Source organism: Malurus melanocephalus, unplaced genomic scaffold (assembly GCF_030028575.1).
Source record: "Malurus melanocephalus ecotype Western Australia unplaced genomic scaffold, MMel_1.1 scaffold_1, whole genome shotgun sequence".
Lineage (NCBI taxonomy): Eukaryota > Metazoa > Chordata > Aves > Passeriformes > Maluridae > Malurus > Malurus melanocephalus.
Window position 1 is genome coordinate 7,136,828 of NW_026623233.1, and position 27,619 is coordinate 7,164,446.

A 27,619-nucleotide genomic window follows, 5' to 3' on the forward strand; every position below is an offset into this window, starting at 1 on the left:
CAAGCCTATTGGAGAGAACATTCTTGTTTCTGAGAGTTTAGAAATACCCCTCTTAAAGGTGTGAATCTGAATTCAGCTTATCAAGTAAGTAATGAAAAAAAGAAGAGAAAAATCTTTTCAATGAAATAAAAAGAAATTATAGGTTCTATATGACTCAAGAAACTGTTTGGACAAATGTTATGGAAGATAACACAGCTGTTAAGTTCTCTCTAATCACTTACAGTGGGAACACTAATTTGAGTATCTTTTCTATATCCAGTTGTCAATATCCGTGATTTTAATCAAAGCTTGATTATTCTGGAACTTCCATATACTTTAAAATTTCCATTAAACTGGCTTCCATTCCAATACTAACAGGAAGGAGAAAAGAAAAACTGGCAAACTTTGCAGAAACCTGTCACCTTCTCAAAAACAGATTAGAAAGAAAAAAAAGACCTACTTCTTCAGCTGATTTTTCTGGCGTTCTCTAGGAGGAAAAAATCTGTCAGTGGAAACACTAAAGGCATTAAGAGCTAGCTGTGCTATATTAGCCTATCATAATAAAATGCAAGCAATAAAAAAAAAAGGCTAATGTAAATAGGAAAAAAAATTAGGAAAGAAGATGCTCTTACTAGACATCACAGAGTTTTACCAGACTGGAATAGTTTTATGAATTTTCAAAATAATTTAGAAATGTTGCCATTCCTGAAAGATTCTRAGTCTGTAACAAAAAAATAATGTAACAGAGTCCTGCCAGAACCCCAGGAGTACTTGAATGAATTAAAAAGCTAGGATATCTACTAGACCATTTTTTAAAAGTGTGAATCTGGACTTCGAGGAAACCACCTTGTTACAGCTGTAATTACTATAAGGGACTGGGAACATATCTAATACTAAATCTGCAGTGCATGGTCTATCTCAAATGCTGCCCATATCTGACAATGAAGCGGCTGCCTCAGCTTATCCCAGGAGCTAAGAATTTAAGTGTCATTACTGTAGAAAGACTAGATTATACAGATGAAAATAGAAATGGTTCACTGTCCCAACCACATGTAAGACTTAAGAGGAGTTCAATGTCTTATGTGCAATCCCTAYGGCAGCCCTTGCTTATGAACTGCAATTATATGTAAACTGATACTAATACCAAGTGAAAAGGAGGAGTAATAGTATGTGATTCATTTARGTACAATGCGTAGTAGCCATGTGGCACAGACTGCATGGCTAAAAAATGAACGAAAAATGAACAAGCACAGAACTCAGGGATAATCACTATATTCAAGTAAATTTTCAGTTATTTTGTGTCCCTTGAAAGGTACGTAAGGGGACACAAATGGTATTAGTTTTGAATACTTACAGGAGAGCAGCAAAGTAAAGAAAAAGTATCTGAAAATAACTTCAAGACCTAGGCAGTGTAAGAAAAACACTGGAAAAAAAAGTAAACCAGTGAACAACACGGATAAAACTACCTCAATTTCAAGAGTCTTGAAAAAAAAAAATCTTTTCCACGCATCCTCCACTTTTTTTAGTAAGTTAAAAATCCCTTTGGTATCAGCTTTGATCTTTTATTCTAAATACCTTGAAATAGTGGAAGCTCCAAAGAGGCTTGAAACACACTGGTATTCAATCTTCAGGCAAGCTGTCCTTTTGTTACCACTAATCATACAGGAAATATGACAGCTCTATTTCTGCAACTGCATTATTCAGAATTAAAAAATGAGTACAGAAATTTCTAGCAGGTTTTACATTTTGTTTTGTAGGGGTTTTTGTTGTTGTTGGCATGTTAAAAAACTTGTTTCCTGACACAAAAAGCCAAACTTAAGGACAAACTCATGTTTCATTCCAAGGTTTGTCTCTAAGCTGGGCTTTTAGCTGAAACAGACAAACGGCAAGTTACAAACACTGCATGTTTCAAATGAATTCCTTATGAAGGAAGAAGCCAGCAGCAAGGAAGGTGTGGAAGGATTGAATGGAGACATAAATAAGAAAATCAGAGTAAGTCTTGAAAAGTTACATTTGTTTTACGTTTAGTCAGCCTTTATTAAAGAGTATACATTGAGTTTGTGCAGAATTGAAGGTTGGCCTAGTTACTGTCAAATCAGACAGGAGTGCTCAAAAAAATTAATTCCTTCTCTCTCCAATAAAAAAAAACCAAAAAAAAACAAAAAACAAAACATCAAAAACTAAAGACAACTCTTAAGGTCAGACCAGCTACAGGAACAGGTGGAAAAACTGAAGAAAAGGCACTGAAAACAAAAGCTCTGAAAGTATMATTCCTTCTTTGGCACTCTCTGCAGACAGGAACATACATGAAGGTATGAACTGACAAACAGGAGAAAAATTCCATACTTAACACTGCCCGGGGCCATGAAGTCATCTGAAAATCAATTCACTCCATGTTTAGAAAACACATACCTTTCATCCTTKCCAAGGCAATTCAAGTATTTGAAAAATGACAGAGTTCTGTTCAGGTTCTGTCACTTGGCTGCATTTTTTTGCTATATAGTTTATTCACTGTTTCCACATAATTTTTATTACTAGAAACAAGTTAAAATCATGAAGCATGGTATTAATTTACCCTCAGCCTTCTTGTAGGTTAAAATCCAGGAGCTGGGAATAAAAACATCTTGTTTTCTTCAAGGTATGAAAGTGTAAGATGCCAAGTCCAACGTGACAGAAGAAAGCCAAATGTAAGGAAGGACACATTTTCCTATTAGAAAGTTATTCTAAATAGAAAAAAATCCATGAGAAAAGCTGTTGAAAGTCTGAATACAGATGAGTAGGTGATCTTGAAGTTTCTTGACATATGATGCTTGCATTGTTCTGTAGTGGCAGGTGTTTTATAAATAAACACACACTGAAATATTAAGTGAACGCTCTGACTTTTGCATATACATTTATTCACAGACCTACAGTGCTTAAAACAACACTCTTATAACATGTTTGTCTTCTTCCATCAAGTGATGTCTACAGGCAGTCTTCAAAACTGACTAATCTTGGCATGAAGAGGACTTGAGKTTTTTTTGTATCCATTTCTCTCTCTCTGGTTGACATTATCTRAACTCCCATTCTAAATGCCCATTTGATCTGAGTGTCCTGCTATCAAACTAAAGCAGCTATGAAGAGGACACTGCTGAAGCGTAAGTTCAAGCATTTCCTTCTTTTGAAATGCTTTTCCAAAAATTTTGGCTGTGAGTATAACTCAATTGTTGCCCAAAACCAAGACAAAAGTATGTTATCTGGCCAAACAGGATTGATGTACAGAAACACAAAGGTAATCTTCAGTTAAGCTTTATTCGGGAGAAAATTTTTATTATTTTCATCTAATTTAAGAAGTTTTCTAAAGGAAGGAAAAAATTTGAGGCAAACTTTTAAAAAATACTCAAGATGATTCCACTGTGGCTAAACCACAGAAAGTAAGAAAAACCAACCAAAAAAMCCCTTAAAACTTAGAATTGTTGAAACATGACTTTATGCAAGGAAGATTTACTTCAGCATAACTTACAAAATTTACTCTTCCAAAGATCTGTCGAAAGARAACAAACACTTGTGCTTTTCACATTGAATTATAAATGCTAATGAATTTACTGTAAAAAAATTGCTTCTAAGTTATTTTAATTGTTCATTATTCATACTCATTTGTGGGGAAAAAGCAAGTAGATTTCTATTGTTTTTAACAYAGAAATACCTTTGAAATACATTATCTTCAACTTATAATGTCACATACCTTGAAAAACAAAACAAACACCTGCTACAAAAAGTCAACAATAAATCTTTTTGAAAATAATATATGTAAAAAAGTCTCCTAAATGTTTAATTTGAAATAGTGATTACAGCACCTACAGCTTACTGTGTTTTTGTTAATGCCATGCGACAATCTAAGAAAATAACCCACAGTTTTTGTATATCAATGTAAAATATCTGTTAAAAATTACTGATCTCAACTTATCTATTGTTAGTTTACAAATAATAATGTAGATAATTGTAAATTAGGGTAAGCAAAGCATGCAAATCTATAGATTCTATATCTGAATTCCTAGATTAGCATTAAAACCAATCACCGCAACAAATACCTCAACAGTATGCCTTGTGTGCAGAAAGGAAGCGATACTGAACATTCAATGCCACAACTGTAAGGTTTTCGGAGAAGCACCTGTGGCAGTTTCAGCAGTTTCTATATGGAATGCTCCCCCTTTCTAGGATTACTTGAAAAAATCAAGTCAATTCGAATTACGTAGCTGTAAAACATTGACATGTGTAGTTTTTACAGTTTCAGAATCTTCTGTTTGATTTAAACGGGCAATGGTGCATAAACAGGAAACTTATAAGGGATCACATATTTGCAGGCAACATCAATATTAAAAGTACATTAACATACATAAAGTGCTGTAGCACATTATTCAATATGTAAGCCATTATCATGTGACCACCTTAACAACAAGATACTAAGACTTTTATGCCTTTAAAAGCATTATAACTTTCATCCTGAAACCAATTTGTCAGTTCTTCACTGAAATTTATATAGAATGGATTAAAGTTATYGGTCAAATCATGGCTTCAATTACTTTAAATTTAGTAGGCTGTATCTCAAAAGAATTAGTAACTATTCCTATACAAAAATTAGCAGATACAAGGATTAAAACAAAACAAAAGAAGAAAGAGAAAAAAAAGATCAGAACACTAAAACGCCCACAGCGAGAAAAATCGTTTCCTATATAAACAGTAGTATACTAGTCTAAATTTTCTACAGCAAAATTATTTTGAAATACTAAACTTTAGGTGTTTTAACCCTTTGGTGTCCAAATACAGAAGTTATGAAAAAGTTTCAATTTTTCCCAGATACCAAGAGAAAAATATTCTTAACTAAACAGATGTGTGTCACTGTTGGGGACAGTTACAAAAATTCATGCTAGAATTACATACTGGGCATCTACAAAAGCACAAGTTGGTGCCAAGTTTTTATTTCACAACAAAGCATTTGGCAGCTGAAATTATGTTACACTTTTAAAACCAGTGGCAGAGTTCTTGTGAATGTCATCCAAAATCATAACAACAGGAATATACCGGACAGAAGGACTCTGCTTTGCGAAGCCACTTTTTCCACATAAAAATCCAGTTCATTATGAATTATGCAGCTATAATTAGATCCTGGATACTTCAACTCCTGACTGAGCATACATTGGCAGAAGAAAGAATTCACTAACGGTAGGCAATTTTGCAATTACTACAAGCATCATCATCAGGTGGTGATTTCTTGCTGTATCTGTATTCCCATTTATATGCTTTACTGAAGACTAACAGTGCACTTCTTTTTCAGTACCTTTCATAAAGAATACTTGCATTTCCATGTAAACTTCTCCCTGAACAATACAGGCCTGACTTGGCCTAGTATTAGCAATCAAATGTTTAAATTCACATTGCATGATATAACAGATGATGCCTAAAAACAATTCACAAAGGAAAGGCATAAAAGACTACGGAAACTCTTGAAGCAAGTCTGATTGCAATACAGTGCAACAGAAAAGACCTTTCCTATTAAAATGWAAGTATTTCTTAGATCACTAGCAAAATTAAATTCCAAATAAGCATCTTTAAATAAGCCATTTAAAGTGGCTGCGGTGCTATAAAGAGAATTTAAGTTACTTAGCCAACCAAGAACTATCATTCCKGTTGCTTTCATGTTTCTAGGAACAGAGTAAGAATAATAAATAAAGATGCTAACAATGAAGAAAGTGTAATGGAAAACTACTGATGACAGGTTCAGTGCAAACTCTGACTTGAAAGGATGAAACAACCTTGCAACACAGATTTCTGCTAAGATGACTCAGGTAGCAAATAAAATGACGTTATTTCTCTTCAATATAGTGACTGAAACCCAAAGATAGCTTAGAATTACAAAAATGAAGGAAGCAAGCTTCTCTCAAATGTGCCAAACTTGGAAGAAGTCTCAAGCTATTCAGTACAAGATGCATGGACAGTTGAAGGTTTGGGAATAAAACTGAAGTAAAGAGATAAATTAACTTTATGGTATTTTTGTGCCAAAAGCAGGGAAAAAGTTAAGAATGAAAGGACTAYACTTCACAAGTATATTAACACCAGGAATGGATTGCAGCTGCGTATTAAAAGTCTGGTAGTTAAGTGAGCTAGGCAAGGTGGATGGTTTCATTATTTGTCAATTATATGCATGCAGAGAGAAACTATCAAACTACACAAGTGTTTGAGTTTTTTGTGTCAAAAGTAACTCGATGTGCTTATTCAAGCAGAAATAAAATCTTCTGGATTAAGGAACAGTTGAAGTGCATAAAACCAGTTTAAATGACCTTCATGAAAGTTTTTCCAACTTTCATTTTTTCCCTTTATAAGAAAAATTATCACATACAAGCTCAAGCAAGCAAAACAGAATGAAGCTGAAACTGAGGAGTAATAGTTTTCCTACGTTACAGTTACCAAACTCTTCCACTGTTTGTTGAGCCATGCAGTGAGACACATATTGTAACCAGTAGGCATGACACATATTAGAAAACTTTTTTAACCAGCCTGAACAAGTTCTGGGCCATGTCACAACTATCTCCTGGGGTTTTTCATCCAGATTCTACTAGTTACTAGTTGATCTATGAACAACTTTACTGAAAAGTCACACACTAGATCAGCAAACAAAACCCAAATAAACACAGCAGGCCAGAGCATATGTTGCAATAAACAATCCTCTCATTACATACCAAGTCAAAAGGTACTGCCAGATCAGGCACAGCACCCCTACAGACCACCACCACCAACATATGGACTAACCATCAGAACTAATCAGACTATTATATTTAGGATATAATTGTTTCTTTCACTGTATTTAACTCTGGCCAAGCTCTACTTTGTAACAGCACCCAGGTCTCTATTGCCAGAACAGCACCAGAACAGCTTAACTTGCAGGATAAAAAAAAAAAAAAATCTATCTGAAGTGAAACTGCGCACATTAACGTCAACATTAGCACARTATCTTAAGTGAAGGCAGATCAATCTCAACAAAAATCCTCAAACGTTCCTGTCAGAAATCTGASCTATCCACATAYGAAAATCTTGGTAACACTTCATAAYCTTTACCCTGCTCTTTTGGACTGAAGAAGAGCCAAGAAACAAGTGCGATAGGGCTTCTCACTAGTGAATAAGCTACCCAATCAAGCTCACATGTATCTTGTGAACTTCCTCTTTATGTTCCAGAAAGGTCATAAGTATCATTGCTTTAATGATGGATTTTACTTTATTCATAAAACGCATAACCTCTCATATTCTGCRCTATTTTCCAACTGATGTCAGTAATCACTGTTGCTATTCCACCCCCACTAAGAATAATCACATTCAAACTGAACAGGAATTCAGTGGTAAGAGTTTGCCACAGCTGCCTGCAATTACTTGGAACAGCTGTAACTGTGAAAACGACCCTTTTCCCCATGGTTTACTCTAAGATTGAGCCTCTCTTATTTTTATCAGTTACCCATGCATATACATTCTGTTTAAGTATTTCTGAATCTTTTCTTGAGACTAAATCCAAATTACTGCCTTACTTTATGACCACAAGCTCCTACAAACCACCTCAAGTACTTCTATAACCATAGCAACCAAACAGGAAACCAAACATGGAAGAAATTATGAAGCTTTATTTGCAGTTTTTTTTGGAAGGAGAATTAGTTTTTCACCAATGAAATGTACACACCAATTTGAATTTGCCTTTCTGTAAGAGTTCATATAAAACGGGAAAGGCAGAATAAATTCCAACATGTTTATCCTCTACACTGAAAAATGATCATTGAAGGCAAAACTGGAGGCAACCAGGTTTACAGAAGGAATGTGTTTGAAGCAATCTGACTTTGAAAAATACCAAACAAATTATACAAGCATTAATATATTAAACAACAGATAAGAATCCCTCTGTTGAARAAGCACCTAAATCCAAATGATCAGTAAGAACCTGAAACGTTACTCTGAAGATGAGGTATATTTTAATGACTGTAGGAAAGTAGGATGTTYGTTCTTCTACACTGAATCTATTTATTAGTACTTCTGAAGTGAAAAGACAACATAGTCGCAAGTATGTTAATACCAGGAATGGACTGCAGTTCAATATAAAAAGTTTGATAGTTAAGTGAGCTAGTAAGAAAAACAAGCGCACATTAAAACMTGCAAGTAGCTCCTGAGATTTTAAGACATCAAGAAGATATCCAGAAACTAAGGCAGGAGATTTTTGAACCCTGAGATGCTTCAAGAGAACAGGCCATGTAAGCTGYCCCTCCAGACTGAAAAGGAACTGAGGGTTCACATCACAAAGGAATGGCCGATTTCTGTGCTGCCATGAAAGCAACTGCTCTTCCATCTCTTCACTAAAGGTGACTGACTTTCATAAAATCAAGAAATCCCSAAAGTACAAATGAGAAGAATAAAAGCTGAGATATCACAAGAGTGGTCACTTGCAACAGAAATATATTACAACAATTTCCCAGAGGGCTAATTCAGTGGCACTAAAATAATTACAATGGATAGATTTGTTATGGAGGATGAAAGGSAGTTGTGAAGAAGAAAAAAGAAATTAATGTTGCCTTTTTAAACAACACAATGCAGTTTGTGACGTATTTTAATTTGAAAAGAAGGAATAAAATTAAGTCTCTGTCAAAAAATGAGAATAAACATTTTGCTGAAAAACTTAGTATCAGTGATAGGACATTTACGGCACTGAATTTACTCACTCAGATGAATGCTGGACAGCTTTAATGAGAAAGTGGCTTAAGTGTCTGCCTAAACCAGATCAACATCACAGTATGAATCTGTCATCTGGTAGGAACAGATGTACTGRTATATTATCCCAGCATGTCAGTTCTACTGAAACCTCCAGAGTATAAGAAACCAGAAAGGAAAGTATCTCTTTGGGGTCTCACAACATTCCATCATGGTATACAACCCAATTTTACCCAAAAACTGAAGTTTTCTCGATGGCAAATAAAAATGCTTTTCAATGATACTGAAATATCATGAACACTAAAACKCTTAAGCAAGAAAGCACTTGTGTTCAATTGGAGGGGTGCATACCAAGCTACATCTGATTCCACAAGTTACACCTCCGTTTAGCTCAGGATAATATGGTGTTTGAGATTTCCCTCTTAGCTCTAAATGAAGACACTAAGGAATACRTAACTGCTTAAATGACAGTTGCAGAAGAATTTTTATTCAGAAATAAGTGGACACAATGAACAAGTGTGCCACAGGCAAACGAACATGATACTAAGAGGTTCAAATCAGGACAATCAACACTTGCATMTGCTTCTTTTTTTGATTCAACTGTGTCCTGTGTTTACAGCTGAATTTTGTATTTTTRTATATGCTGTGATACAATCTATTTAACTACATTAATACACAGCATTTACACAATAGTACAAAAGAGCAAAACAAAACATGGCACCAAGAAGGCTTTTCCTCCATAAAGAGCTGTGGACACTTGCCTGTCACTATGATAAATAATACACAATTAACCATATATAAATTTWATAAATATGCTTTTTTAGTGAAAATCCAGCAGTTATTATGGATACTTTAAAAGGTACTATCCACATTAAAAAGTCAGTTACACAGCAAACCTTTTCACTCATATGAGGACATTGTGACCACCTGCTTCCCCCTCTTCAAGGGTCCATGAATACCATAGTTAGTGGAGCAACCATTTTTATGGCTGTAGGACATACTGTGCACAGAATATGCTTCAGCTAAAATGAAAAGGTAAATACCACAAAAAAAATCAAAATATTTTCACTAGGGTACAATTATTATTTTTTAATATTATAAAAAATTTACACAGGAATAGAGACCCAAATTCTCTCTCATCAATTAGGAAAACAATGCAACAGCTTAATGAAATTTAGARACTGCAACATACTGTCTTTCTCTGTAAAAGCAATACACTAACAAGCTTGAAACGAAGTAAAGTAGAACAATTCAAGTAAGGCTATTTTATTAAAACTAAAATTCTTATTTTTATCCTTGACTTGACTATTATTAATATTCTTTGGCTTCCTATATAACCAAAGGAGGGAATAAAGTAGAAATGCTGATAATAAGACTACTCTAGTCCAAGTTACTTAATTTTAACAGCAGTGTCTCAACAATCACTCATTAACAAAAAATACATYTCTAGCAATATTACGTTACTGGCTATTAGTGTTGGTGTAATAATGAAATCTTAGCATCCCTGTTCTACCTGCAATAAAAAACTAGGGATGATGCCCTAGCATGCTGGATGTATGCTATAAATATAATGTAAAAGTAGTGTATTTGACTATTTGCAGTCACAAGGGGTATTCCATGCATCTTCATGACACTAGACCTCAATACTTTAAACTATAGMAAGAAATAAAGAAAAAACTGGATCAGAAGATCTAATCCCAGTAAAAATAAAAAGCACTTATTATCAGTACAGATCAGCACTTCAGTTCTAGTTAGTGCTTTGCTCTGTACTTCATAAAATTCTTGCATTGGCCTTATATAGTCACTTATAATTTCAGTAAATATAAACAAATTTGAACTCAAATATATGGCTAAAATCCTTCTCCTTTTCCCCTAACTGAAGCCATAAGATAATCAAAATTTTCAGAGCATCTGCATTTTCAAGTTTTTTACAAAAATCAGGAAATCAACATAACTATTAATACTGGGCCATTTTTCAAAACCAGATGACCCAAAATTAACCAGTGTCACAAGGATATACATGTATTTGCCCTAATTTAATATATTGTACCTGGAAACTAAATTGTAAGGAAAAAATCCTCACGCCTATCAGTCAATAGCTAACTCCTTCAAATCTTTATCCTCTAAATGATTAAACGGGGGTTGCTCCACAAGCCTACTGCATTTTCCTGATTTTACTATTTCCATAATAGGATCTGACAATTACCTACAAAACTTGTCACAAGTCTATTGAAACACAGATGGAATTCAAAGTTATGAAACTTGGAATTCAAATTATTTCCTGTTCACCAAAACTATAAACCTATACTGCTTCTGCTGGTCAAAGACAGATATCCATTTCACATTGCTTATGCAGTTCCACAACTTTTCTTTTGGTTGGCTACCTTGTAAAAAGATTACATGCTAATTGATGATGATAATTAAGGTTTGCTCAATTCCACAGTAAATTTAAATCCAAGTTAATCTTAAAAATATCTGAAAGCAAGTGAAAAATGGGAATTTATACATTTTAAGACTGATTTCATGGACTTGTCAGTAACTGGGACAGCTTATTTCATTGTTCTAATAAGCAATCTCTTCATATAAAGCAATTTGTTCACTACTATTAACTTAAAATGTAATTTATTTCCAGAATACTCTATGATACTACTAAAAGAGCTAAATTTTATGGTAGATTTATCAGGGCTGCATTACAAAACCAGTAAGATGGAAACCAAAGGGTAAAACAAGAAATTAACTACATAATTCTTATTTCACAACTTCAGAGTTTCATATTGCAGGTTAAAATACAGTAACTAGTTACCATTTAAGATAATAAAGCTAGTTCTAATTAAAACAAATTGCTAAAGTATCAACATTATTTATAAGCCATAGAGCTTATACTCAACATTTCTAGGTGAAAACTGCATCCATTTTGTCCATGCTGTAAGTTGCAAAAGTTTGTGAGCTTTTCTGAATGTTTTTGCAGTACATAAACCTTTAAAGAAAAAAGTTAACAGGGCAAATACATAATACACTAACAAACAGTATTAAACTAATGGTGAAGAGTGTGTGAATTGCTTTTTTGCACATAATGTTGCTTTTGCATTGTTTTCTATACTTATTCACCAGTGCAAGGTGTAGAATAGTAAAAAATAACTATATGCTGAATAAAGTGTACAATTTGGGGTCATCTGAAAGATGCGTGATAAATATATATCAGATACAAGTGCAATATTAATGTAGCACAATGGTATAATTTAAGGAAAAGAAACTTTATTACTAGACACGTAAAACATCTTAGGTTTCATTACACCTGAACATGTCTAGCTGTCATTATTATTTTCATCATGTCTCCATTTTGACTTTTATTTCTGAAATTAGTATCTATGTTTACCAGTCTAGGTTAGTCAGATACACACACAACAATCAACAACAAAAAAAAATACCTCACTTACTCTATTTGCGCACCATGAGCCACAAGGGCACTTATGGAATCCATACTACCAGACCGTGCTGCTTTATGAATAGGAGTTTCACCAACATAATCCTGTAAAGACAAACTGCATTTTGTCAAGCATAATCTTTCTAAAAATTAGTATCTTATTATTACATTACTTATTTAAGAAAGCAGATATATGAGAGCAGCATTTATTAGCTAGCAAATACATCAGATACTTTATGGTTACTTTAAAGTCTGCAGTTGGCTGTCATGTACATTAGATATTTAGCTAGAAAAAAATCGCTAAAGGCATTTAACTCAGAAGATAAGCCTTATCCAATAACTAGGCAATCAGCAGACTCATTGTCAGCAAAACTGGTTAACCCTCCCAACATATACCACCATAATACGTTATTCTAACACCTTTATTTCCTGGTGTTAAAATTTTGATTCCCAACAAATTGGACTGAGCAAGCCCTCCTGAAGTCAGAAGAAACAAGGCTGAGCTTTTGGGACTGTGCTGCTTTCAGATCTTGCTGACACACTGACTCAGTCCTGTGTTGCACCATCAGTACTCAGCAGGAGAGGAGAACATATGCAGAGCTSTACTGTAATAGAGGTAAGCCCAGTGTTCATAGGACAGGTCAGATCTCTCCCAACATGTACACATTGACTCACATCCCACATACTTGTCTTTTCTAATTTTCTTTATCCATTTATATTCCATTACTATTAACCARCATATCCAATTGTTTAATTTTTCTGCATAATGCGCAAACATATTGAGAATAGTGTATTGCTTTCCAGGTAACTCCTCTCCACCACTGTCTTACAGGTAACAGGGAGAATCTACAACAATTTTACAAATCCAAGCAAGCAGCAATCATGCATCATGATCTACAGGCAGCAGAGGCAATTCAGTACTTGCAATTAATCCTCAGTATTAACAACCACAGAGAAAAATCRGTAATGAAACACTGCCTTGAAGTAGCAAGAAAACATTGTCACTGGTTTGTTAATGTGATTCAGTCCTCAACACTTCCACTGTAGAAAGGGGTTTGTTCTGTTTTCTTTCCCATCCTCTTTCTCCAAACTTTTGACTGACTTCACTAGTCAGTTCCAGATATTAAACATGTTCTAACTGTATGTGCCTCAGTTTAGCTTCCCTGYTCCTTTTATTAAATACCAACACTAGCTATTAAATTAACACAGCACCTTTAGTGGTTCGCCAGTGCTTACACACAACAGTTTTCATGCCTAACTCCACAGTACTGGTTACACTTTAGTACTACTTGGAATGTGAATATATTCAAAACATGATCATACTACCTAGAAGCTACTAAGTCTCTTAAATTGTTTCTCAAGCTTTTGAGRAATTTAATCCTATCTTTTAGGCCATGCAAGTATAACTTAAAAATGAATTCAGGATTATGAGGTATGTATTCTCAATTTTCTACATGACTATTTTATTTCATGGTATAAATACTTTTAGAACAAGTTACAAATTCACTGAGGGTAAGCCAGCTTACCAGWTCTTAAGACATACATCCAGCTGAACAGTGAACTACTTGGCACACCCAAAAAAGAACAATAATGGCACCAGATAAAGTTTACTTTCCTATAAACTAAAGAAAATTGCTGAGGCTGACRAAGTTTGGAGATAGAAAAGAGCAGCAAATTCCTTAGAGATTAGAAAAGAGGCATACAGCCTTTCTTCCAAAGGTTGTCGGTAGCTGATGGATAGAAGACTGCTTTCCAATGAAGTTTACAGAGTTTTTCCTATTTATAACTTTTCCTGAAGTAACAGGAATGGAAAGAAGTTTAACAGAGGATACAATTTTGTTAACTATCATACACAGAAATTCATCTGACACTAATTTATCCAGAAAAATTTTCTTCTTTATAATAAATGTTCAAATCACAAAAGCTGTCTTCGATTCATCACTCTGTTATGGCTTCCTTCCCKCTCCCTTTTGTTAAAGAGGTAAAAGTATAGAAAACTTGCCTCTTTTGGTCAGCTTTAGTATTTACAAGCCCAATGCTAAGTTAAAAGATAATCACTCAGTATGAAGTTCAGTTTAGGGTTAGTTGGCCATGCATATGACAAAGATGACAAAATCTCCACTAGCTCCACATAAACCTGGCACACAGCCCACAGTAAGATCTAGAAAACTGAATTACGACATCTTGCTGTGGGGAAACACAAAAAGGATGAGTGAAGACTTTTGCAAAAGGASTCCTCACCACTGTATAAGAAGAATGGGCTAAGCTTATAGCAGCTACCACTTCCATCACCAAACAGAAAAGATTAGTACTTCAGAAGAGAATACATGTCTTGAGAAGGGCTGCTTTCAATCACTGAYCCAGAAAAGCACGTGCCTAAAACTAAGGAATTCAGAAAATACTAAGAAAATGACAGAATGCACAAATTTAGATTTTTATAGCATTCCTTTTAATTATAGCACCTAAATTTCAGTCATCACTACTATTATGTTCCTTTATTCTCCTATGGGGCCGAATATATTTGCACTGAAATAGTTTCCTAGTGCGCCTCAGAAATTCTCTCTGGATTATGAGCTAGAYGGAAAAAAATTGTAACCCACTGAAAAAGGGTTTTAGACTTTACTTATTTTTCAATGCATTCAAAATGATGCATACAAAAGAAGAAAACAAAAATAGTCTGAGTATGAGCCTCAGAACAATTCCATTTTGATTCAACAACTGGAATGACAGAAAAACACAGTAGCAGAGTTTTTTCTAAGAAGCTTCTGGGAATAGTTCAGGGTCTAGYCTGACAGCACATTTTCATGTGTAAGGTACCCCATCACTTTTTAGCTATGTGGAGTAAAAGAAGTTATTCTATAGCAGGCTCTACAAATTCCTGATTGTCCTTGGTAACACCTCATAATCATTTAAACTCACACTTCTGCTTGAGTTCTGATATAATCTCTTTTGTACTAATATTCCAGGAAGGGAAGCATCGATAATTTGTACYGGCCTTTCACAACAGGAGAACTTGTCCTCTGTTGCAACACCGCACCAACAGCCCAAACATGTCTCACAGTCTAGAGGATGCATTATAAATAAATKAGTAGAAACTTAAGTTTCATTAATTTAGTATTCAGATAATACACATTGGTTCTGTGGCAACTGAGTATTTTATGCACAGAACTCCTGAAGAAATGATAAAAAGCATTAATGAAGCATCAGACACATTTATTTTTTGCAACTCACTGCTGAACRCCTTCCTCTTTCTTGGAGAGAATGGCTACCCTTTCACACAAACAGCAGTCTTCTCTAGCTTGGGGTCATGACTACATTACCTTTGACTTCTGTTTCATTTTACTGAATAAACATCTAGCTTCCTTCCTTATTCTCTTTTTATTTATGTGGTTGAAGAGTCTTTTGCTTCTTTGGCTTYAATCAGTAAATCTATCTCAGTCTGATTAATTGGTTTGCAGTTCCTCATTAGGCTGCTTAACCTCAAAAGACATTTCTCCTAGTGATTAAATACCTTCCTCAAACTCTCTTCCCATGGCTCTTTCATGTATGGGTATTTTTTTCAGTTCAGTCTAAAGACCTTTTTTACTCCACTTTTCCTCTTTCTGTCTTTTTGGGACGCAAAATTGTGTTGGGTTGAGGACAGTCCAGTTAAATTCAGMGCATTTCCTATTTTGTTCTCCAGCTTCCAAGTCCCTAGACATGATTCAGTTGATTTCACTCACCAATACCTTAACATTCCTTCATTAAGGAAAAAAAAAAATAAAAAATGCACAAACAAACCAACAACCCCCCCCCCCTCCCCCCAACCCAACCTACTTGAAGGTATTTATTTTTAAAACAAAAAGCTTCCACACACATTTCCACTAAAAGCTTTCCACTGTGTGTACTGTTTTGGCTGGGATAGTTAATTTTCTTCATAGTATCTGGTAAGATGTTTTAGATTTGTTACCAGCAAAGTGTCTTTAGTACACCAATGCTCTATCTAGGAGTGGGCTGGAAYGTGGCACAGCTGTGGGGCCACTGACCCAAATGGACCAGAGGATTATTTTATACCATATGACATCATGCTCAGCAAGTAAAACCATGGCAGGGGGAGARGTTTGCCAGGGCTGTCATTACTCCAGCACTGGCTGGGCATCAGTCATGTAGAAGTGAGCAACTAAGCTTTTTGGGCTGCAGTGTGAGGTTTTTACAGATGTTTCATCACCTGATTTTTTTKGATTTATTTTTCTTTGTGTCCTTCTCTTTCTTGTTAAACTGTCTTTATTTCAACCCATGAGATCTCATGCTTCCCTTCTGATTCTCCCGCTCACCTCACTGGGTGGGGGGAACAAGGAAACAGCTAACAGTGGGGTACTTAAGTGTCTACTGAGGTTAAACCTCAGCAAGCACTTCTAAAATACTTCTAGTAATGACACTTGACTAAGACACAGAAGCCCTACTTTACTTGATAAGAAATATAAACTAATTCCATTCTTTAACCCAACTGACTGAATTTCAAGTTCTATCAGATGATTACATTTCCAAACACTACTCATTTCTTGTATTTCTTACAAGCAGCACCCTCTCTTTCTGAAGCTAGAAAGTAGAAACTAAAGAACACTGAGCACTTTTCCTCCTTTGCTAAAATGGCTTTGGAGTGCAAATGGGAGCTGATGGAATATTTTTATCTGGATTTAGACCTAACTGTTGTTTAAAATAAAAAAYGTAATATACCAAAAGAATGTTTTCTTCCTCCCCACCAAGGATATCAGCTTGCTTACAGTTCTTGCTTATATGCATAGTCTGCATGAATAGTAAGTTGCATCCCTTGTAAGGGTGCAATATTTCTTTTCCCTTCTCTTTATGACAGGCCACACAACTCTTCTTTTGGCCAATCAACAAAGGCAACATACAATAGAAATGTTTAATAGGCTGAGGCTAGARGGAAAATATATTTAAATGAGGAGTTTTCTAAATCCGAAAGTACTCATTATTATCTGATGTTAATATGTACAACAGCCCAGAATCAATCCRTGTTGTGACAAGGATAAAACATCAGAAAAAAATTCTTAGGAAAAGTAGCAGCATAATTGCTTTGCACTGTTACAGTGAACTAGAGCAGGCAGGCAGCCAAATGCAGGTCCTGAGTCACATTACTAAGAACTATTAGCAAGCATTGCCTGCTGAGGACAAAAAAAGTGAGAAACAGCRGGACATTCTCTTGAATCCACTGCTGGGTAGAAACAGACTTGGCACTTCAGCTTTCTTCCTGTGCCTTTCTATATGGTGATCCTGGGGGGAAAGAACTGCCCACTGATCAGAGAGAGATACGATTCTAGCCAGCACACACAGTTATATAAGAGGGCTGGGCATTGCAGGATATACTCACAGAATATATTTGGGGAGCAAAGTACAGTTGGGACAAGCAGTTTTCAGCATTTGTCCTTCACTGCTGCTGCCTGAGAAGTGTCCTGGGCAACTGTCACCAGCAACGAGATAAGACATTAAGTTTTCCTAAATGTCAGGGCAGGCAGCATGAGCTACAACACAATACCTCAGGGCAGATATGAGAAAGCATGCATGCAAATTCTACTGARTACCGGAGGTTTACGGTAAAACTGAGAGACTCGAGTGGATTCCTTTTCAGAAGCTATCCTTTTCTTTCCAGAAGTGAAGGGTTAGTCTGTAGCCAATGACCAGAAGTCAGTTTGGAAGGAAAGTTTACTAGTTTAAATATCAAGCATTCCCAGATCTTTCTCTTTCTCTGTGTTTTGTATCCAGTGTCCATGGAACACTTGTCCTCACACAAGCATTAGCCAGTGACTATGTCTGTTTGGAGTACAGCATCAGTCAGCGAGCTGGAAGGAATAAACAAAATACACATCAGGAAATAGTGCTCCAAAAGCTCAGAAGTGTGGGTGGAAGCCCTAAATGATCACCTAAAAGTGCTTGCAAGTTAAATAATGACCCAAGATAATTTAAGGAGTTTAAATCAAACAAGAACAGTAGAATTTGACTGCAATTCAATAAACAGCTGAGGGAACTGGGGAAAGCAAAGCATGCACTGTGCTTTATATAGCCATGTATGAAACATTCCAGCTAYCTGTGGGATGAGTTTTCTGCTTTAGGTATCACCAAGGCACATTAACTAGCTTTCAGTGCTCATGCATGTGAAAACAGTGTGACTGACCAGTTGCATCCTAAGAACTTAGGAGACTTTTTGTTTCTACTACCACTTGAATTAACCAGAGGTATCTTATTTTACTATTGAACTGAGTCTAAAATACCTCATCATATGTTCAACTAGTATTTTGTGAGGGCAAAAAAAAGTTACTACATTCAAGTGTAACTCGAGCCTACCACTAACATAATACAAGGCACCGACAGCGCCAGCTCTCAGTATCCATCGATATTGTATCTGTGTCTGTCATTASCCAAGTCTGCCCATAGAAGTCTATAGAATACTATCATCACTATCTGAAAACTTGACAAGGTGGAGGACAATTTGCCCTAGACCATTTATAATAACAAGCCATAAATACATTGACTCCTGAATCACTGGCTTGCCTTAGTGACTTCTTCAAGCTGAAATGAGTCTCTTGCCCATTTTTAACTGCATATTAATGCCTTCTGCTTTCTTTTACAGTTATCTGCAAGTTGCCCTCAGCTCATGGAGAGATCTCTCCACACTCTTCTCTTCTTCTGAGAGCTAGCTGCTACCTTCTTCTTTCCTACAGTCTCACTCACTACATTTGATTTTTTTTTCCCTCATCATGTTCCAGGACATCAAGCTTGTTCTTCAACTCCATTTCAACCTCACTGGTCAGTTCTTCTCTTTATCCTCATAGCTGGAAACTTTCATTCTTCTCATTCATTCACTTTCATTCATTCTTCTCTTCTCATTTAGCAGTTATTTGTATATCTTTATTGGGTGCATGCCATGTTTCCTCTCTAATCACCGTTTCTTTACATTCTTACCTGGTCTCCAGATGCATTTATAGTTCTTGTATTTTCTCTTCTGAAGATTCTACCACTATGCAGCAATAACTTATTGCATAAGTTACTTTTGTCAGGTATCAAGGAGAAGATGCGATCTATAGCCTCTGCATCCAGTCACCTTCATTGTTTCTACATTTCTCCTGGTGTCTCACAGCTGTTCTCAATGCACCAGACTTCTTTTCTGAAAACTCAACACAAACTTCCCCATTTCTTATTTTTGCACAGCTTTAAAAAAAAAAGAATCAAACTCTAGAAATGCAAATGTTCAAGTTCTTCAGCAGACTTAGCTTAACTCTACTGCATATAAAATACAGTCTGGCCATTACATATTTTAAAAGTATGATACAAGATTTAACAGGCCAGACATTTTATGGATACTGTGCTATACCACAGCTCCTAACAACAGCATATGCTGTAGTATTAATTACTCTCACAGAATATTATTAAAAATACTTTTGATTACCATTAAAAAGAACATTATGTATGCCCAGCATACATAACAGATTCRTTCAGATCTTCAAACATTTTCTTCAAAAACATGATCGTTTTAAGCATTGATTCTGTTACTGTACCAGAGTACAACAGTCCTTTGCAGGAATTTAGCTATATTAATGTATTGTCTGCTGCTAAATAGATTACACACTCATGGTAAAACTAACAAAAATAATAGAAGAAAAAAAATTTAAATCACCCATTTATTCTTTGTTAGTAAAGTACATGTTTCTGATCTATTTTCAGAAAATTACTAGAAAAGCTTTAGAAATAATCTAAGGGTAAAACAACATAAAGCCAGATGCACCTCAAAATAAATCAAGGCAGACCTTACTAGTAGATATATGACTAAATCATGAAGCACCACAAAGATCTCATGGCTCTGTAGATAATAGTAAATTTTTCAACTCTTAGYGTATTTAGTTAGTATTATCTTCCTCACTAGTCTTTTTCTTGCCCCTATAGCAGCACTACAATATCAAAGTATTTGCTAATGCTGACTACATACACCAAGGCAACATTACCATTTTGTTCAAGAAGTGGCAATATGTCAATTCCTAAAACAAATGTCCTCCAAACCCTTAGAGGCTTAATGGACATTTATTAGTCCTATCTCTACTGCAATGTAAAGTGTCTATAACTGATAATTAAGTCATTTGACTTCAGCTGACGTCAAAAAAACAGTATCTGTATGTTAATGTAAGGATCCTTCACACCATAAAAAGGGATCAAAACACTCCTTCCAAAATTATATGCATACATGAAATACACATGAATCCATACCTGTTTGTTTATGTTGGCCCCCACTTGAATCAACCAATTCAGGCACTGTGGATGTCCTCCAAAAGCAGCAATATGGGCTGGTGTTTGAGCAAAACGTGTTGTACTGGCATTTACAGAAGCTCCAGCTCTTACTAACTGCATTAGGCACTCGAGCTTTAAAGACATGAGGGAAAATAAAACCAAAAAYGTTACAAAGATGTGCTATGACAATTAACCTGTGCTAAATAAATACAAAAAAACTAGAAAAGTGAGACTTACTAGCAGGACTACGTGGATGAAGAACAAGAGAAAATATGAAATTTGTATTTCCTCCCTCCTGCCTCATTTCTATACTGAAAAGCACTTAAATTCTCAAAGCACATACATATACTGAAARGAACTTAAATTCTCAAAACTGAAAAAAAACCCCCAAAACTGAATTTCACTTTTATTTTCAGGTAAGAGGACATAAATACTTCCATCCAACTACAAGAGACATCTAGTTTACTTTTGTTAAGAGGGTGAGAGGGAAGGAAAAAACCAGAGGRGGGGGCAAGAAAAAGGGGAAGTTCTGATCCAGCAAACATGATACTAACCAGATATTACTAGATAACATTTGCCAAAACAAAAGTGTTGTTAGGAGATACATAGATGGACTCATACTCTCAGGAGAACTTATACAAAGCTAAATCAGAAAAACAGAAGATTTTTTAATTTCTTCAATGCATTCCTGGAGTGACAGAAGATTGATAAATTTAGTATGTAAAAAGTAAAGATTAATATACATAATATGCTAAATCTATAGAAGGAATAAATTCATTCTATCATTTTCTTGTTATTACAGATGAGGAACTGTTAAAAACAAAACAGGTTGCATGTCTGTGGCAATATAAAGATAATAAAAGCTCTTCTTGTTTTAAAAAATTGCAGTATTTTCTCTAATTATATTCTGCCTTTTTTTTCCTATTATACTAACCGGAAGTGTCAGATAACCAGATACTATTTTTAAAYGTTCATAACTTCTCATCTGTAGAAACAAAGCAAACCACAGCTATGATGACCTCAACTTTCATAAATAGCCAAAACAACACTCCTTTCCTGTCACACAGTAACACTGTCTTGTTGATAGGAAAAGGAATGCACTACGCTGAAATAAAAGTTTAGTCTAGGCAGCCATTTATTGTGGTTAGAAAACAAATACTACTGCACACAAATGCAACAGCAAAACAAAGACCCTCACACTGGCTCAGGCATTGGTTCATATAAAACAGATCTATGGTCTCTCAGTGTCTCACAGCTTAAGAAAACATCAGCACACCACAGCTGTTGAATAGTCTGCCCATAAAGGAACAATTAAAAATCATCTGAATGTGGGCTGGCAGCTTAATTCAGATAGAGGCATAAACATCAGGATTATAACATTCCTCTCTCTTGCATTTCTTTCTTTCTCTCTTAGCCTGTAAATTCCTGATCTTGCTGAATTATATATATGAGATACAAGTACCAACCACTGTCATGAAGTATTTTATATTAGCTTTGCAAATACAATGTAAACTTCAATTGTTTCCTTCCCACATATAGTTCAAACAAACCCATAGGAACCCTATCCTTCAGGACACACAAAAATAGTTTTTCTGGACTGTAACGGAATTAAGGCTGGACACTGTTTTACCACTAATTCACCATCTGCATGAAGTAAAGATGAGGTTAACTGGAATATTACATATTAATGAATCTAGCTCCACAAACAATGTTGTCAAAGTATCTTTTCAAAAGCAAAAAAAATTACACCTAAGAACAATGGTGTAAGACAATTTATAACTCTAGCATTAGAGTACTGAAATTTATTTTGTATTTGCCAATATTAGATTTTCCTTGATGTTCACATGTTGGCACCAGTAATACTGCCTTTAATCCTTAGTAATTATTAAACTAAATTGTAACACTGCAATTATTAATAAGCCTTGAGATGGAAAAAAACCCCTTCAGTTACACCAAGAGGTTAATCTATGGTAACTGCAAACAAAAATAAATTTCAGCCAGTTTTTAAAACAATAGACTTTTAATAGCCTTAATTTGAAAACACTTCCAGACAAGCATTACAACTTCAGGAAAGAATAGTATTTCCTGCACAGGCACCGGGCTGAAAGAATTCCAYCATTAGACAGGCATTACAACCCATCAGCTGTAAAGGGAAAAACACAGAAACTGATTCACCAGCGCTATGCTGCACTGTTTAAATCTGTTTTTTAAGATGRCTACATGCGATGCTTATCCATACAACTTCATTTTTAAACACTATTGTTTTTTTTGGTTGTTTTTTTTTTTTTTGCATACTGCTCTCTGACAGGGCTTTAACAATGAATACAACATTTCATCCCATTAATTAAAAGCTTAAGTATGGTTCTCCTGTATCATGACCGCCAAAAAAAAACTGCTTCTTCCAACATTTTGGAAGAATGAGGTGAAATACATCCACAAACAGGAAAAGTCAACCTGACAAAAAGCAATGCCTCACTTGACATTTATGCTTGAGATCAGGACACACTTTAATTAAATAACTTAAATTTAATACAGTGGCTATTTTCCAACCTAAAGCAGAGGAAGAAAGACAGGCCTCCACACAGGCCACAACACTGGCAAAATACGAAGGGAGAGACAGGCATTTTTATCTCTGCTACTTTTGTTCCAAAAGAAATAGAAAATATTTACTACTATTTTGCATCCTACAATGTAAATAGTCAAATGGCAAAAAACAAAAGCAGGAGAATGACACAAGCAAATAGATGTGGTCAGAAAAAAAGATTCACATGCAAGTGATTAAAAACAAAAATTGAGGTTAGTATGAAACAAAGTGAATTAAAATTAACATCAGGTTTTTTTTTTTTTTTTTTTTATGCAAGCCCGGTATTTTCTACCTCTCTGGTAGCTTTTTTCGACTGCTAACATTTTTACATTCTGACCTTCCTCTCAGAAACCTACGGAATACCAGGGTAATTTAGGGCACTATATAATTAACTCCAATTAAAATACAAAAACTCTAATGAGAATTAACCACATCTCAGAAGACAAGCACTTTTCTGCAGTGAGGGAATGTCCTGAAAATGCAAACTCCATCACAGGTACTCAACATAATAGCAAGTGCAAATTCACATGATATCTCTAAAAGGAGGTTCACCCTGTCATTAAATACCCAGATATTACAATAAAAAACATAAGATGCAAGATCTGTCACCTCCAATTGACTTTATGGTATTTTAAGTATCATTTGCAAGCTGTAAAAGTATATGCTGGAGTAAGTTATTCAAGAATACTTGAATTGTRGTGAAGTGTAAGTGTTTACACTTTTAGTCTTGAGACTCCATTTTTACTGGCATTGGTGTTACCAGTATTTCCCCCATAAGCCACCTTTCCTCTTTCACATTCATTTATAATCAACTTTGCTGCTGCTACTTCCTTACTGAAACCTATCTACAGCTGCATGCAAGAAAGCAGTTTTACAGAGCTTTACTGTAAAATTATTTTGTGTWGTCCTTTGATACAGGGAGGGCCCTCTTCCACGTTCAACCTGTGCCACAGGTAAATGGAAAGAAACCTCTCTTTGAAGTTTACCAAAGCTGGAAGAAATCTCTCATCGAAGTTCACCAAACCTGGACTCTTTGCTGTGTGTGCAGGCGCACATGTATGAACTGGCTTAGATTTTACCACTTATGAGTAGTTCCAGAAGGGACTTCTTTCAGAAAGGAACCAAAGTTTAGTCCTTTCAGCCTCCTTCAGAGCTGCAGTGAGAACCAATATACGTCTGGTGGACCATGTTGCTAAATGGCCCTATATCAGACAAACATGGGCCAYGTAATTTCTTTCAGGGAAAGAAAAAAACAAACAAGTAAAAATCCCACAAAATCTAGGGAAAAAAAGAAGTGAAGAGGAAGAGTCTTGTTCAGTAACTGTTAATGAGCACTTCAAAAACTAACAGTTGAAAACTCWGGTGCTTTGGGAAACAAGAATCCTCAATTTAGTTTTGATTAATTTGAATTTAGGGGAAAAAAAGCCAGAATTAAGAATGCAAGACATGCAGCTGAGCAGCTCGTGTCACTACTGACCACACTCTATTAACTGGTGAAAGGTAAATGTGTAACTATGCCATACACACACAAAGCCAGTCGGGTTTGGGACCCAATTACACTACTGTAACTCTTTCAATGGATCCTACAGTCTTTGGCACTGAGAAAGGAACACAACTTAACTAGCCACACTATCAAGTATATAGATAACTTCCACAAATCGTTGCCTAGATCTGAAGGCATTTAGGCAAATATATATATGCAAGACTCTATAAAACCCATTTATAGCCCATGTCACCTTTGCAAGTCTCATTTCATTTGTCAGATTTTGCCCTTCCATATATAATAACAYCACCCATCAAATTTTGCCCACACCTAAGAATGAATATGGCAAAGGCAAGTACAACATGTTGCAGACTGACTTGTTCCCTTTGTTTGCTGTTTCTGCAAGAGTCTCTTCAACAGAAACTGGAATGCACACAAAAGCTCACACAGCCTAGGATGGTTAGCAGAAAGCTGAAGATGCTTAAACGAAAAAAYGAAACAAGACATACACTACCCAAAATCTATATAAAATAATCCAATATCCATTGCCTTGTAAAAGCAAGACTGCCAGAAGCTCGTACTGAAAAGAAATTCTTATGAGACAGAGAAAGGAAACAGAAGACTTTAAGACCAAATATTATCTTCATATTTTCTGTGAGTGTAYTTCACAAGGACAATAAAGGCATTCCACTTTTTTCAGAGTGCAGATTATTAGCTTCTCTTTGAACAGATAAAAGGGCAACTGCAGATAAAATAACGTAACATATCAAAACCATCTCTTAATGTCCTTTTATAAACCATGACAACTGCTTAAGTTCATCAATCTTCCTCCTCTGGCACTCAACCAGARGAGGTTGACAAATAGAAGTATATGCTAAATGGGAGGGAAAACAGGAACAAAAGCCCTCCGAATCGTAAACCGAGACAAATCAATGAGAAAAAATAACCGATCCCAACCCTCTAGGCTGGAATCCTGCATGGTTGGTATACTCACTGCATCAGAAATAGGAAACGCATATATAAAAATCAAGAAAATAGGATATCACTCATTCTAAGATGTGAAGGTAGCACAACTACTTTTTATATTTCGGTCTTTTCTGCAATGCAACGACGCCAATGTAGAAAACGCCATATSTATGTATTCTTCCTACTGAAGACAACCGAGGACCGCCTTACAGGCACAACAAGCACCTTCTGCCCAAACTCCTAACAAGGCGGTTGTCATAACACGGGCACCACAACACAACGGTCTCCAGGTGCGGAGCCTGAGGACGATACAGATCGCGACCAGAGCGCGTAGACAAAGCACGAACCGTCCCGGGAGACAGGGAGGATCAGCAGGGATGGAGGATCAGCCGGGGGGCGTGGAAGGGGTCGCGCCGCGGCAGTGCCTCCAGCCCGGATGGCCGGCGGTGTCGGGAGGGGATCAGCTCCTCCTCGCCATTTGCTCCTGGTGCCCGTGGCCGGGCGCCGTTTGGCAGCCCGAGTGTGAGGCGTGGAGCSGCCGCTGCCACCCGGGAAAGAAGCGAGGAGGAAGAGGGGCGGCTGCCGCCGGCAGTGGGGATGGGATGAGTGATGCGAAGACGGCAGGTGCCGCCAGCCCCGTGACCTGCGCCACCCACGCCTCGCTGACCGCAGGGACAGGAACGGAGCCAAGCGCCACGGCTGTCCGTTCCCGTCCCGCCCGATTCCCTGAGGAGCGGCAGGAGGCGGTGAGGGAAGGGGGGGGGCGCGGCGGCGCCTCCCGGCACAGCGCGCGCAAGGGGCAAAGATGGCGCCGCGTTGAGCGCGAGCGGGAATCGCGCCCTCCTTCCGTTTCTCCTTCCCGTTCCCGTACCCACCCCCGCTCCCGCCGCCGGCTGAGCCCGGCCAGSCCCCACCTTGCCGAAGTGCGCAGCCCAATGGATGGGCGTCCAGCCATAGAAGGAGTCCTCGGTCGCCAGGTCGGAGCGAGGCGAGCTCTGAAGAAGCGCGCATAGGGCGGGCAAGTCCCCATCGCGGCAGGCGCGGTGCAGGGGGAAGCGCAGGGTCAGCAGCTCCTCGCTGGAGAAGCCCGCCTCGGGGCCGGCTCCCAGCGACATGGCGAGCCGGAGAGCGGCGAGAGAGAATGGGAAAGAATGGGGGAGGGAGAAGGGGAAAAAGGAGCGGGCGGGCACGCGCTGCCCTGGCGGGAAGCGGCGGCGACTGCGGCTGGCGCGCGCGGCCCCGGCACAAAGGGAGCGGGGCGGGGCCGCACGCGACGCTCCGCCCCCCATGGGCGGGGCCGCCCGATCCTCAGGGAGCCCAGGCAGGAGCGGGGGGGCCGCCCTTCCCTTCCCTCCCCTCCCCTCCCTTCCTTCCCTTTGGGGCTCCTTCCTCCTCCCCCTCCTGCTCCTTCTTCTGCTCCGCCTACCCTCCACCTACCCTCCCTCTCTCCGTCCCTCCCTTGCTCCTTTTTCTCTCGTCACCTTTCCCTTCCATCTCCCTTCTCGCTCCCTCTCTCTCTTCCTCCCTCCTCCCCCTCTCCCTCCTTCTCTCCCCGCCTCCCTTTCTCCCCTCCCTCCATTTCGCTCTCCCTGTCTGCTGCTCCSTACCCGAGCCCGGATTTGCCGTTGTCCGCTCCCGCCTTGGGGCCGGTGTGGCCGGAGCGGGCGGGGCAGGCCGGCAGCGGCCCGGGAGCGCTTTGTGCTCCCCCGGCGCCGCGAGTGACAGGGACGGCCCGTGTGTCCTCAGGGAAAAGGTGCCGGCCACAGCGCTGTGCCGCGGGCACTGGTGGTGTTTGTTCCCGTTCACCATGGAAGTGCTGTCAAGCCAGCTTCAGCACTCGGAGACTGTTATGGGTTTGTGCCGCTCAATGGATTGCAAATCAAAGGATAACCCTTTCTGTGTTTGGTTAAAAAGACAATGCCAGATTTTAAATTGCAACCAGAAGCCAGTAATTGAGTAACGGCTCCGCGGAATTTTAAGCATCTTCTGTTGGTTGCTCCTAATTACTTTTTGTTCAAAGTGTTCKTGAATTACTTTTTCTTACAGTAAAATTTAAGTGATGAAGAGTAAAATGATTAAGTAATGAAGAGTAAAATGGTTTAAATATAAGTACACTCATMCATCCCTGAAAATCATGGAATCGCAGAAGCATAGAATGGTTTTGGTTGGAAGGGACCTTCCAACCCTC

General features: G+C 37.5%; 1 protein-coding gene across 2 annotated transcripts in view; it reads right to left on the minus strand.

The window, feature by feature from the left end:
* Window positions 1-26,676, minus strand: part of ANKRD10 (ankyrin repeat domain 10) — a 37,212-nt gene extending 10,536 nt beyond the window's left edge. For both annotated transcript variants that reach the window (XM_057390250.1, XM_057390240.1), the window contains exons 1-3: window positions 26,346-26,676; window positions 20,378-20,530; window positions 12,135-12,226 (exon numbers count right to left, since the gene is read on the minus strand). In XM_057390250.1, coding sequence (XP_057246233.1) covers window positions 12,135-12,226; window positions 20,378-20,530; window positions 26,346-26,546 — 446 coding nt within the window. In that variant the 5' untranslated portion in view covers window positions 26,547-26,676. The remainder of the gene's footprint in view (window positions 1-12,134; window positions 12,227-20,377; window positions 20,531-26,345) is intronic.
* Between the last annotated feature and the right edge of the window lie 943 nt (window positions 26,677-27,619).